Source organism: Monomorium pharaonis, chromosome 11, assembly GCF_013373865.1.
Source record: "Monomorium pharaonis isolate MP-MQ-018 chromosome 11, ASM1337386v2, whole genome shotgun sequence".
Classification (NCBI taxonomy): domain Eukaryota; kingdom Metazoa; phylum Arthropoda; class Insecta; order Hymenoptera; family Formicidae; genus Monomorium; species Monomorium pharaonis.
Window position 1 is genome coordinate 438,862 of NC_050477.1, and position 15,115 is coordinate 453,976.

The following is a 15,115-nucleotide window of genomic DNA, read 5'->3' on the forward strand; positions in this document are numbered from 1 at the left end:
GCAGCCGCTATATCACAAATTTGTTATTTTCTTGAACGTGTCAAAAATCTTAATCAAGTTTAATTAATACGTTTAGAAGATTAAAGCATTCTTACTCGGTTACAATACTTCAATAGAAATCTTATATGTTTATCAGATTGCTTTATACAATACTAACAAAAAGTTTTAATAATAAAAGAGTTGACAATATTATACTACAAAATAAGTTTGAAAATATCGCACTGATTATTGTATAAGAAATAAAACACTTGGAAAATGAGATTGCAATTACTGAAAATAAAAGCTAAGATTTAAATTATTATCTGGCAATGTCTTCCTAATGTTTCTTATCTAATATTTGTTTTTAACGATCGTGATACAAAAAAGAAATATATATACGTATATGCAGACGTTATATACTTACGCATCTAAAACCGCAAGCGCCGCAGATGTAGATTCGCGATCGCGACCATTCGCCGCTCAGTTCGGCGTAAACGATCTGCTGATCGTTAATAGCCTCGCTGTCGCCGTCCTCGCGCTTCCTCAATCTTATAAAATCCGCGAATTCAATTGTAAATTCTGTGGCAAACGTCGGGCTCGGCAACAGCTCGGTTGTCGGTTCCTTCTTGATCTCGATCGTCGGTTCCTTTTTGATCTCGCTTAGGAACGATTCGCCAACGTCGCAATGGACGTCAAGAGACATCGCGGCACCCGCATCGACCACGCAGCCGGTGTCAATGTTATCCTGATGATTACTCGTTGCCGTTTCCATGGCAGGCTCGGTCTGTTCCTGATCGTGAAGGGACACCTCGATAGTATCACAGGACAACAACGGAGTCTGATGCAGTCTGCTGATGGTAAGGCGTTCCTTGATCAGTTGCTGCTTCTTCCGGAGTGACAGCTGCGTGGAGATGTCAAACTTGCTAAGGTCCTTGATCGAGCACGTCCATTGCTCCTTGCCGTCGTACTTGCGCGGGAAATTGTACTTCTCGAAGGAGACCCGACGCGGTCGCGAGCCGCTACTCGTCTTGCCAGGCTTCTGGGCATACTCGCTCGAGTTCTCATACTCCTCGCTGGCCGAATAATCTTTGCTGTCGACTGGCGTCGCCGCGGTCAGCGAGATATCGATGGGTAATTGAATCTGATTGACACCATGCTCGTAATACGATTGCTGCGGTTGTTGTTGCGGCGATTTTGATTCCGTCGTCGTCGCCACCGCTGTCGAACTTGAGGTAGCGACCGGTGGCGTGCATGCTGACGACGATGAGTCGCCCAACGGTTGCAGTTTGCCGTCCAGGTGGTGTAGCAGATTCTCGCGGATGTTGCAGATCACATTGACATAGAAGGAACTGTCAAACTCGGGACTGGCCGGATTATCGATGGGCTCCCGCGCTGTGATGAGTTTCGTTCGGCTGCTATCCGACCGTCGATTGTCATCTTGATCCTCCGATTCTTTTTCTTCGAATCTTCTTTCTCTAACCGACAGTATATTCACTTTTTCACGTAAATTTTGATTATAAAATTCTTTGCAGAGCGGTGAACCTTCTTTTATTTTCTCCGACTGAAAGAAAAAAAATTTTACCTAACAGTAGCTCATTGATAATTTTTAAAATAGAAATTTCCCGTGTCGAATTAGAAATAAAAGCACGAAACAAAAAATGTCTATTAAAATCTATAAAATGAAAAGTACAAAAAATAAACAAAAAATAAAATAGAATGTATATAACTTTTATTATAAGAAATTTTTTGTAATTATAATTTTTTATTTCAATTAATCTGTTAATAATTTTTTGCAAATTACTGCAAGATTGTAAAAAAATCGTATAAAATGTTTACAATGGTTTCTTCAACAATTTTAGAATTTGAAATAGTTTCTCAAGAAGTAACTAAAAATTTAGAAAATTAGCAATTACAATAATGTAACCATTAGATGACAAAGAAGTCTATTTTAAAATTTTTAGCTTTCTTTTAAGTAAAATTTCTCATTATTCATTGTATTATTTGCCACAAAATATAACATTATTTCAGCACCACTAAAACTTCTGTAAAGGTTAACAGGTGAAATTTAGTGTCATTGATTTATAGAACTTTTACGATTTGTAGATAATCCTTGAGTTATTATACATCGATAAAATACCTATGCAATGATTTTCGAGAAAGTAAAAGATTAAAGTATGCCTACAAGCGTATTGCGAAAAACTGATTTCTTTCGACAGTGGCACAGTTAATTGCACACATTGCAATTATTGTAAAAAACTAGCAGCAAAAAAAAAAGAAAAAGTGATGTGAAGGAAAACTTGAACCCATGCCAGCTGAGTGACAACGTAAAATTGCCTTGTATCAACAGATGTATTCGGAGGAAGGTCCCCTACAAGTCGTAAAAATCTCATCCATAGTCGATGATTCACTCTGCGGCTTCTTCTCTTATTATTTAATTTAAAAGATTGTTTCCAGTTTTCACGATTTTCCCTGATTCTTTGTAATTCACTGATTTTATCCAGTTTTTGTGGTCTTACAAACCTATGACAATCTCGAAAAGTAATGGAATTCTTACGTCGATTTCTAAAAGTATACGTTTTCTTACTATTTGGATTTCTCTGTCCTTCGAGAAATATAATGCCGCGATTTATTACCCCAGTTACCTTGGGATTTGTTTTTGTTTCTGATTCTTGCTTCTACTATAATGAAATTCCTCCACTCAAAATTTTAAAATAAATAATTTAAAGATTAAATTAAAGATTAAAAAAATTAAAAAACAAAAAAAATACTTTGACTATAAACGAATATATTATAAAAGACTGTAAATAATTATAAAATTGAAAGAGATAAAACAAAATTTTTTAAAGAATTAATTAAAAATATGTATACTCGTAAAATAATGTAATAAATAATTTATAAATAAGCCACAAATGTGGAGTAAAAAGTAAAAAAGAAATTTTCACAAATCTAATCATTTTTATCCAATCCAATAAAAATTGAGCAAAGCGTAAAAGTTCTACATTCTATTTTCTAAGACACGTGAAACAGCATTCACATCGCTCATCGATTTTCCGCGACATTTACCTGGCCGATTCTGTCGGGATTTCCCCCGTGCGTCTCGCCTATGTGTCCCATCAAAGCTTCCCGGGTAATATACCTCGTCGAACACTGAACGCACGCGTGGTACTTATCTCCGTGGCTACCGACCATGTGTTGGAACAGCGCCTCTAGAGTGTCGGCGCACTTCTCGGAGCAGTATTGGCAATTCTGGTTGGATTTCCGGAGGTTCCTCTCCGATCTCCTACCACCAAGCTGATGCGCTCTCTCCGTGTGTCGTTGCCGCAGGGACATGGATAAAAACTTTCTGTCGCAGTAGAGACAGAGAAGTCTGACTGGAGGAGTAGTAGTAGAGGACGATTTCGACTTCTGCGCCGACGGAGGACTCGAAGGAGCACTAGATCCCGAGGAGAGTCGCGAGATCACCGATTCGCCCGTCTGACAGTTTTGAAGCACGGACGCAACTTTTTCCAAGGGTAGACTGCAATGCAGGCCCGTCACAGGCAATTCCTGAACGTTAATGGTCGAGTCTTTGGTCTCCTTCACCCTCGGTGGCTCGTTGGTCGCGTCGGTGGTCCTCTTCTTCGATCTCTCGCACTCTTTGGTCTTTTGCTGGCTCTCGTGATTGACGTCGACTTTACGATAGACGTCGTTCAGTAGATCGTCCAGCAGCTCACCGCAAATTGCTCGCGTCTCGGTGTTTTCCGAGGCTACGCGTTCGTCGACAAGCGCTCGGTTTCCTCTACCGTCGTCGACGTTTGCCCTCTCCTCGACCTGATGCTCACTCAATCTGTCCATTATGATCGTGCTCAGGGTCCGGCTTTCCTTCTTCTCCCTCAAAATGGATCGATCATCTTCGGATGACTCTTTCTGCTCATCATCCAGACGTTCCTCCTGCATCTTCGAAAGAGGTTCCTTCGAATCTTGACTAATTCTGACGTCTGAATTTTGTAGATTCTCCTCTGTCGTTCCCTTTGTACTCGAGTGGTCCGTAGTCTCCGAGGATTCGACGTCTCCGGCATTTTCGGCAGTCGAGGAGTCCTCTAACCGCGACACAACAGCCGCTTCGATATCGCCCTCGGTTGAAGACTCGGATTTGACTGCCATATCCGTCGGATCTTTTTCCTCATCCTCTTCCTCCTCTTCCTCCTCGTTAGCATCTTTCCTCTGCCTTTCCAGTTCCTTCGTCTTCTCCGCGTTCGTGTTCTTCTTCTCTTCCTCCTCCTCGTTGTCCTTGATCACGCCGTTCAGCACCGTTGTCACATACTTCTCCAGAGTTTCCAGGTTTCTCTCAACGCTATCCCGATCGTTCTCCTCCTTCCTTGGCGAGTCTGGGTTTCCGCCAGCAGCTCCATCCGGCACTTTCTTGCGTAGGTTGTTGATCACATTACTCAGCCGTGATCGCTTATCCTGAGCGATCTGCGCCGACGATCTGTAGGCGGGACCGTAGCGTTCCTGCAGTTGCTGTTGCTGCTGGTGATGATGCTGCTGACGGTCGTTCGCGTTGCTCCCTGCCGCGTTGGTGGGATGATTGACGCCTAGGTCCTCCAGACTCTGCGTCGACGCTACCATCCTATCGAACGACGACGTCGTGCCGGATGCCAAAGGGATGCCGGACAGCTTCGCCGTGTGATAACCCTCGGCCGTGTCGTCGCTCGGTGTCTCGCTACCAGCTACGTCCGCCGAAGCCGCCTCTAAAAGAGATTCACCTTGTAATCGTCGCTGTTTACGCGATTCCTCCTTCCGAGTTATAGCTACCCAAAGCTACCGAGAAATGTCGGGGTTTCTGTGCATTTTCGATCGTTTGAAAAACGGAAACGGTTCGGAAACCAGGAAGCACACACTTGCTCAAGCAGCTTCTCCTCAGCCTCCTCGACAGAGATATCGCTTAATTTATTTTTAGATCGCGAAGATAATTGTTTAAGAACGGACGGAAGCGCGGCGGGGCGATAAATCGTTGCCATTGAGAAACAAGCGAAGTACGACGGCTGTTTATTTATTTAAGACTGGCAAAATTTCACGTAATTTCATCGTGGAAACCTCTACTCTCCGACGCTGCTTAATATTAATCTTAGTTTAACTGATTCCCCTGCTCGGGTCGCATCTCGATAAAACGGAAATTACCTGACTATTAATTATTGATTCTCTATCTCTTTTATAATTATACTAATGTAAAAATAAAAACCTTAAAATTAACCCGAATTTATCTTGTCGATCCAACCTTTTTTTTAGAATGATAAGAAGTGAAATAATAAATAATTAAGCGATGTTGATTAAAGATTATTGCTAAAATAATATAATTGTATTGAACACGCGGAAATTTTAATTTTTTGCGCTCTGCATAATTTTCAGAAATAAATAAATAATAAATTCTCTGTTTTCAATTGCTAATATGATAACTAGCATATCTCTATTATTCTTCATAAAAGTAAAAAGTATATAATTTACAAATCATAGTTCAAGAATAAATCGATAATTTGCAAGTTTAAAATGACTTTTACCTCAACGAAGTTTCCCCGCGCTTTCCGTTGTTCGGGAAAAAAAAAAAATTTTATCGTTCTAAAGGGAAATTAAAAACGTCGAAAACGAAGAAACAAACAGATACCGGCGGGAAAACCAGAAAGAAAGAAAGAGGGTAAAGGCTCTACTCTCGGCTGTGTCTCTGCCGACACTTTTTTATCCGGAAGTCGGGGAGAAGGGAGGCTGCGAGAATCGATAAACCGTCCCTCCGCCACGTCGAAAGGGGTTACGGGCTGTACGAGTAGCGTGCACACTCCGAAAGGGTGAGAAAGATAGACGGGCGTACACACGTATACATCACACACATGCACACACCTACGTGGTGTACGCCCGCAGACATACGCCACGGCCCCCTGACAACAGCCCCGAGGTGGTAAAAACCGGCCGGCTTAGCAATGCCCGCGACAATCCCTTTCGACCATCCGGCTCGTTTTGCGAAAGGCGTTGACAACAATGGTAATTAATGGTTTGCCTATCGCGGGCTATTAACGCTACTATAACGCCCCCTCCCACCCCCTCCCCCACGCTTTCGTTTCACGCGATATCGATTTATTTCCCGTCCGTCTCTTCCACGAGCTTTCCTTCCTCCGCGTTTTATTTTACGGCGCGGTTCTGCGCGACGCGCGGTATATAGATCCACCGGGACTTTATCATCGTTAGAATTGCGAGAGGGAACCGATCCCGGGATCCCAGGAATGTGCAATTCCAGGAGATTCCGAGAATCTTCGGGAATCGTTCGATGCAATGTCTCAGACTTCCCGTGAGTAATGAAAAAAAAAGGGGAGAAAAGAAAGGAGTTACATTTTCATAATGAACAATATTACCCCTCCTATTATCAAGAGAAAAGTAATGAGATTATTCACACGGAGCAATCTATCTCTTGTATTTTAATCTCTAAAGTGAGTAATTTTCACCGGTGCTTCACGTGCGTACGTAGATTAATTCGCGAGGCAATAACATACAAGTTATTTACCTAATATTAAACACAGAATTAGCAATTCGAGTAATTACATTATCCTTAATAATAAAAGGGCTAAACAAAAACTACCACGAAAACGTTTTACGATCGTAAATACAAAAAAGAGAAAAAGATTTTTATCGATGGAATTATACTCGTCACGTATCCAGTTATAAAGTTAAATATTTCTCGATGTCTCTCTCTCTTTCAGTTTCTCTCTATTTGCATTCTCGTCAGTATGAAAATGTCTCCATCTTCCCTCGCAGAATACTTTCCTCGGGAAAATTACATCAGACATAATTTCCCGGGAAATTTTCTTCATCCGGGAATAATTTCGGTAGTAATTTCCAGAAATAATCCCAAGAAAATTTTCCGCGAAATTTTTCCCTTTCGGGGGGAAAAAATACTGGCTTTGGAGGAATTCCTTGGAAAATGTTTCTCCTCTCAAAGGAGACACGTTTTCATCCCCTCCTATATAGGACAGGATATAGGATACCGCTGATAGGAAAGAATGTGGTCTCGCGTCAAAGTGTGATCAATGATCCGGAAAGAGATTCCGAGAGGAAAACTCCAAGAATTTGTATGCGGCGGCGCGACGTCGACCGACGTTCACCAAAGTCCGTTTTGATGAGATATCAGTGTAAAAGTCTACGGGTCTCACGAATCACGGACCCGTTCCGCCGGATTCTGCGTAGGCAGAATTCTCCTAATCGAGAGTAATCGCGGCTGCGACGGCGCGGGATTCGCGAACGAGTCCGATAATTAGTCGGCGCAGTCGCGAACAAACTCACCGCGATTACGGCTCCCCGACCAGCGTGACTACTTTCAAAATCCCGCGTGTGTTTTGTATACACTGCCGCCGCCGCCGCCGCTGTCGCCGCGGAGCGTGTCCGTGGGGATGTGACGGACACACCGCGCGCGCGTTGCGCAACGATTCGCGCTCGGCGCGAGGATTGTACGCGCGCGGTATATTACTTTATACTTTATATACCTGCCGTGCGTCTGTGTGCGTATGCGACGCGACGCACGCGACCGACCACGGCCACCGTCGCCGTTTACTTTATACTCGGCGCCGCGCGCCGAAGGTGATTAGGTAATAATACAGATAATAAGGCTAAAATTAATGGGTTTTAACGTATCTACATCGTTTTGATTAGGGAGGCAAGTTCTGCGCGGCGTGTAAAGGACGAGAGAGAGAGAGAGAGAAGTCGAGCTGCTGCTACGTAAGACGACGACGACGACTGCTGCTCGAGGATAGCGTGACTCGGCGAATACGCACCGCGATAAAAAGTGTAGCTTCGGTAGGCGCGGCGTCGTAGGCTCGTGCAGCGGACGCACTTTACCTGTGTACGCGCGCTTCTATTTTTTTTTTTTTTTTTTTTTTTAAATAACATTTGCTTGAAGGACCGCCACGGATCTGCGCGTAGTCGTTTCGCGGGGCAATTATGAGAGAATATTACATTTACACTAGCGATCATCTCTGAGATTTCGCGGAAAGAGGAGGACTGAGAGTTCCTGTGGACATACATCCGTCTGCCTCGCGGATGCAAATACAATCGCCATGGTTGCCTCGTCGTCGGAGCCTTGAGAACAATCGTTACGCCATCGTAATCCGGCAGCGGTCGTATATTCGCGTTTATAACCCGTGTGCGGACGGGGGTCGACGGATTGAATCGCGATTCTCAACCGACTGACTTTTCTTCGATCGATAATTAACATAAGAGCAAATGCGCAAGGCACGGGCGTATCCAGGATTTTTTCTCAAACGGAGTTTCTTCAGATCAATTCTGTTATGACACACAAACAGCGAACTTTATGTTAATAAACTTTTTTACAAATATTTGACGGCTTAAAATGTCTCTTTACTCTGTAAATTTCTTCCTAGAGTGAAAATTCACACTTATAGAGTGCATTCTCGCTCTAATTAGAGTGACAAATCACTCGAACATTACACAAGTTCAATTTTCACTCTTTTAGAGTAATGTTTGACTCTAGGAAATTTAGAAAGTATTCTAATACTAAATGGAAAAAGATTAGATTTTGTAAATCATAATTTTTATCTTCTGAAGAAAAAAAAATTTATTTAACTACACATTTCGTTTTTAATTACTGTGCTTAGCTTATATATTATTAGACAAAAAGTGCAGTTTTGTACTATTACTCTTATTATTATTACATACAAGATATTCATAATTATTTCCCTGTTGATTAAAGTTAAAAAAAATATTCAAGTAAAAACACAGAAGAACCTGCTGTGTGAGAAACAAATATATTAAACATGTAATATTAATACAAAATTAAATAAAACAAAGCAGGCGGAATGTTGAATATGGTATAAAGAAGATTATTCAATTAAATTTACTTAAAATTAAAATTTAAAAAAATAAAGAAATAAAAAAGTTATAATTTGTTCTCCACAGCGATTTAACACATCTTCAATATTTCATATAACAATAAAAATTTATGTTACTTTATACCTTTTTTAGTAAAAAATAAAGTTGTATTTTTTTCCAATTAAGAGTGATGAGATGAATATAAAATTTCTCGAAGTTTGAACTTTTCTTCACCCCGCTGGATACGCCCGTGGTGCAAGGTTTCGCTCTTCTCTATTCTGTTAATTCAACTTGCAAAGTTAAATATTCTTGTGATCGAGCCAGCCTGTGAATATTCAAGTTAAAAGTCCATTAAAACCGCATCAGGAACTCGCTTCGATGAAATACGAGGTAGCGATAGATATGACATTCCGCGTATGCGGAAGAATTCATCATTATTAATTGTTGACTCGGCGCGATCCTGAAACCGATGACTACAACGAGTAGCGGTTGTTTTCTCGCGGAAAGCAGGTTTCTCATTAATTTAAATAACGTGTCCGTCATGAATTACATTTATCCCATTTCTATTCAGCCGCTGCTTTATAACCGTTTACATTGTTCTGCAAAGAAATCGCGACGTTTTAGAGAGTTTTTCTTTTATTTTAAAGTCACTCACCTCTGCTGGGTGCCGGTGGGGCCCTTTTCGGGGTGTCGTCGGCAGAGGGTGTTCTTTCCCTCATGCTTGCCCGTTGAATCCCTTAACATCATCATTTAGTTCTAGAACAAGCAACAGAATAAAAATCAACAACGTCGCGGCAATCAAAATATCATTGTCATATATCGACGACATCATTATAATGATGAATGAGTCGTCGAGTAAAAACAATGGGATGTGGTAACCGACTGAGCCGACGTTCACAAACGGCACTTTTACGTAATTTTTTTCAGAGGCGAGAGGCGAGGGAAAAAAAACGAAAGAAAAATTAATTCCGACTCAAAGGTGCGATCGAAGCCTCTAATTTCCTCTATTTAATATTTTCTCTCGTCTCTCTTTTTCTCTGCGCTTCCGCTGATTACAGAGGCGGCCTATTTACACCTTTCTATTCGTTCGCTCAATAACAAGCCACGCAAATAGAATACGAGGTAAAAAGTGATACGAAAGAGTAACTCGGCTGACCCCGTGACAATTATGAATCAAGTACGGTTGGCGAAATTCGCTTAAGGAACCGCGGTCCAGGGAGGTTTAGCTAGCCACGCGGAAGTTCGATATACACTCGTACGTATACGAGCGAGCGCGGGCCGAGAGAGAGAGAGAGAAAGAGAGAGAAAGAGAGAGAGAAAGAGAGAGAAAGAGAGAGAGAAAGAGAGAGATTCGGGCGAGGATCGAGAAGAAAGAAGGGGTGGAGATGGAGAGAGAGAAAGTGTGAGAAGAAAGAGGAGGGAAAAGGGTAGGGAGAAAGGTGTTTGCCTTCACCGTGGTCGACCGAGCCGACGTCGACCTCGGAGATGCTGCAGCGCATCCCGCCCGGCCAGAAACAAGATCTTTTCAAGCGGCGACAATAAGAGCGGAACAGAATAGAAATCTTTTTTTACATGTTTAACGCAAATATTTCTCTCCTCGCAGCACGACGCGACAAGGGAAGAAAGAAAAAGGAAAACCTTACGGCGTCCATTACGCGCGCCGAACGTTTCGCCCCCGGAGAGGCTAAATATTATATTCCTTTAAGTAAAACATCTTCTCATAGTATCCGTTGGCGTTTATGAAGTAATAATTGCTCTCATAAAGCTCCTACTCTCTTCTTGCAACTTTTAAAAGTTAAAAGCTTCGTAGACTTTTAAAGCAGCTTCGCGCGCGCGCGCGCGGACATCGCGTTACGTAACTTAAGATGGGAAAATAGGAAAACGCGAGAACTCGTTACTTAGGAAATTGCGATAAAAAGAATTTTAATGATGGTAAGCAACAACTAGCCCGATATTCCGATATATCGACGATAATAATCTGGTGAAATAAAAAAAAAACAAAAACAAGGTACAGAGTAGAAAAAACGTAATGTAAGAAGAGATCTGTCGCGTCGTGTGTGGACCTTCCAGGATTAAGCGATAATGTTTGGGGGAGGTGGAGGAAGCATGCCGAAGAAGGGAAAAACGGCAGAAAACGGAAACGGTGACGGGGGAGGGGGGAAGTGGAGGAGATCGGCCGAGAGCACGTTGGGGAGAGCGCTCCGCTATCCTGGGTGGAACTTAAAATATCGAGCGTCACGCACATCGACGCTGGCGCCGGAAACTCGGGAAACGCACGGCGTCGCGACGCCACGTTGACGAGCTTGACGCTCGTCGTCGTCGTCGGGGAGAACCTGGAAATAGAACTTGGACGCCGCCGCCACCACGCGCGAGAAGGCGGGCGCCGCCTCTCTATCGGCGAGTCCTCCATGTGGGAATCGGTTGGAATTTTCAACAGGTGAAAAAGTGGAAATTCCGGTACGCCGAGTATACAGCGGTGGAAATACCTAAGCGATCCGGAGGCATCACGCGGTGACGTCAATTTCGAGCGCACAGGATCGGCGCGACGTGTCCTTGGCCGCGCGGGACGAGAATCGAAGGATATGCGTGCGCGAGGATGTGCGCGCAAACAACGATTTCTCTTGGACGTCACTCTTCGTTCCCGCGCGTTCCTGTATAATCAATCGATATATATTTTCGGGATATCGTATTGCACGTTATTAATGTCATCGCGTAGTAAAAATCGATGCTCTTTTCAGAACGCCGGAGGAAACTGACGGGTTTCCAAGCAAAAGTTAGTCGTGGGAATTAATAATACTTCAGGCGAGGCTTTTATCAGCGTCGATGCCTTCTCCTATTAATATATCTTTTGTGATTTATAATATTACTTTGTTGTAGAGTTAAACGCGACGAAATTAGATTCTATCTCCGAGTGTGACTAAATCACTTTACAATTTGCTACACGGAAAAAAAAGATTCGTTGCAGCAGCAAAAGTCTGTGTTGCGATAGCTACATTTTAGTTATATACAACCGAAATTTAGCTTATACCTGCACATACAAACTCTTGCCGCTGTAACTTTTTCGCTGTGAATTCTTTTTTCCGTGTAATGTTACGTTCCACGGAACACTAAAGTTCCCCGGAATGATTTTAAGAGCCTTTAAGGAAATCCGCCGTCAAAATATTTTTCATCGTACCGTCTTTATTGTCGTCAGGTCAACACTCGAATATTTGATAAATTCAAACATCGCCCTAACTTCTTCGACGGAATGCGAAATGAGGAATGCGGAAACGAGGCGTTCTATGATGGAAAAGTCCACGATGTGGGGCAGCTTTTATCATTTTCACTTCTCCTTTTCTTTCGAAATATCCAATATCATTCGACGGATTTTGTGCTATGGATAAAAACAACAACGCAAGTTTCGTTCAATATATTATTCGTAATTCTCTCTCTATAATTATGAAAAATGTTTATAACTAGCCATAATAACAATAGTACTATTATTATTATTATTATTATTATTACAATAAGTTGATATAAATCTTCGTGCAGTAGAAAGAAATCATTAATTTTTATCGACTATATGATTATCGAGAAAATCATTTTTGAATTATTAATGCAGCGACAAGTACGCGAAAGACATAAACATTTTAAATAACTATCATATACCCAACTCCTATGCAATTTTTCATCTTCATAATGCCGGACGCGTATTTATAATAACGAAGATTAAAGTGTCGAGATTATACCTTCTTCAACTTCTACTTTCGACAAACTCTTCGGCATCTCTTTTTAACAAAGTAAAAAGCTCTTCAGGTTTATTATTAAACTTGAAAAAGTGATCGACGCGGGTCGCCGGGGAGACTTATCGATTATTATTCGAAGAAACAGAAGTTGCTGAGAAAATACTGCCAATTCTCAAAGATAAAATTATCTCGGTGTTAATTTAATTTTGTTGAATTATCAACGGGCTCGCACTCAACCGTAGATTATTTCGAACCTGTAATCGCTATCTACGATGATAACAATGTTGTCCAACTGCATTCGAATATTCTCGGTTACAGCACTAAACAAGTGCAATTAATTCTTTCATGCTGCGGCACGTTAAGCTGCCGTTTCGAGAGAATATCGGCATACAAAGCAACGGGGGATAAATAGTTAATCGGAAATTTAATATACGAGCACACAAACACCCTACACTGTACGCGAACATTAAACAATAATTTCGCCTAGCAGCATATATTAATGCAAGATTAATTTATTATTAACACATCATAATTTTACATGAATGAATTAAATTCATTATCGCGTTTTACTGTTTTAATTATGATAAACGATTTCATATACACCCACAAATGATTGTCATATTCGTGCACTTTTTCTTTAAGCCCTTTTCTTTCATCTTTTTTTCTCCCCCTCAAGAAAACCCTTCAAAACTATAGAAAAACTCAGCGTGAATCGTCGATCAGAATATTAGCAATTATCGCTTAACGAGAGGGTTAGGAAATTGAAAAATTAATTCCCGATTCAAGTGGCGCGCTAATTATCCCGATCTTTTATCCGCCGAGCCTGCGAAAATCTATATCTCATTTTTACTCGGTCCTACTTGGAGATGCGCGTCCCGAGGGACGCAATAAATCTCGGAAAAACTGCGAAACCCTATTTACGAAAGTTTGGAAGAGCCATAACTTTCTTGCGTCTTCCTTATGGGTTTTCCCCGATTCTTCCTAACTATGCGTCCTCCCTCCCACCCTTTCCCGGCGACTCTCCCCCGAGCCACGAGCATCGATCGATGTATTTCCATGGCAATGTAAACGTAATTCAAGCCTGCATAATTAATACCGTTTGCTCTATGTTATAGAACTCGTACTTGTTGATATGTCCATTTACGTGTGTCATGTCCCTTAATCATCTATTACGAATCGGACAGTTGCTATCTGATATAAATATACGTGATATTTTCTCGAAACGACTCGCCAAATCTGAGCTACCTTGACCCGAACATTATTCCCGACGATAAAAGCGCCTTTTCCATCGTTGGAGAACGTGAACGGAAAGACATATATGTAATGCTACAGGATAAAAAAATGTGCGTTAAGAAAACGCACAGTGTCCGCATACACATACTAACCACAGCGCGAGAAGGCGACAATGGCATCGCAAATTATGTTTACCTCTACGTCAGGAATTACCGCATTTGTTATTCAAAAATCGCCATTTACGTCCGCGGGCTCATCGAGCGACGTTGATAAATACGTACATTCGGGAGTAACACGATAGAATTTTGATAGAACATTAAGCCCGCTATTAGAAATTACACTGGAAAAAAAGTTTTGTTGTTTTATGAGAAATTCTGGTTGATTCAACCTGTCCGTTTGTTCGAAAATGGACGATACAAATTTTGTAGTTGGAATTACCAGAGGATTCTGGTTAATTCCATCCTGTTTGAATCTACCAGAATTTCTTGTTAATCTTACTACATCGTTTTGTTAGGTTTACAAAACTCTACAAAAATTTCTTGTTAATCTTATTATATTGTTTTATTAGGTTAACACAATTTTTTGGTTAAAAAACGAGTTTGGATAGAGTTTTTAAAATAATAACAATATATCTTGGTTTAAAGTACACTGCATATATTTTACATATATTTTACTAACCTCTAAAAATCTCTATATAGCTGTCGAAATTCCATTCGCGCAGAAGAGACGACGTTTTTTCGTCCGCCATGCCGTTGAACAGAATAATGTAAATACACGATTGTAAGATACACGAAACAAATATAAAAGCTACCTTATGGGTACGTGATATTAGTATCGCATCGATACCGCGTTGGTTTGCGCGAGATTGGCATGCACCGACTTGCGCTGCGAGAACGAAGGCGCCAGCATTATCGCTATTTTTGTAAATATAACAAGAAGTTTTGTATTATTTTGTAGATTCAACAAGAAGTTTTGTAGATCCAACAAGAAAAACTTAATCAAATCCTTATAGTACAGTTAATCAAACGGTGTAGTTATAAGCTGTAAAATCTTGTTATGATAACCAGAAATTCTGTTTCGTTTAATAAGAATACGGTCAACCAGAACCGTTTTATTATTATAATAAAACCATTTTTCTCAGTGTAGGGATTTTCGTAGCAGAGAAATCTCGATTGGCGCTAACTCGCACTGTTAAATATTAAAGAACTAAATTTAACTTGAGTCGGTTAAATAAGTCCGTTATTTTGAACCTCCACGTGCTGAGAAATTTAACATAAAACATTCAGTTGAAAAATAACTACACCTGTAGTTGAATTGTTTAGTTTCAACGC

General features: G+C 41.2%; 1 protein-coding gene across 1 annotated transcript in view; it reads right to left on the reverse strand.

Moving 5' to 3' along the window:
• The window catches only part of LOC105829523, a 41,694-nt gene that overhangs the window by 20,091 nt on the left and 6,488 nt on the right, over positions 1-15,115 (reverse strand). Inside the window, exons 2-4 of the mRNA XM_036293574.1 lie at positions 9,482-9,582; positions 3,043-4,709; positions 404-1,540 (exon numbers count right to left, since the gene is read on the reverse strand). Coding sequence (XP_036149467.1) covers positions 404-1,540; positions 3,043-4,709; positions 9,482-9,545 — 2,868 coding nt within the window. The 5' untranslated portion in view covers positions 9,546-9,582. The remainder of the gene's footprint in view (positions 1-403; positions 1,541-3,042; positions 4,710-9,481; positions 9,583-15,115) is intronic.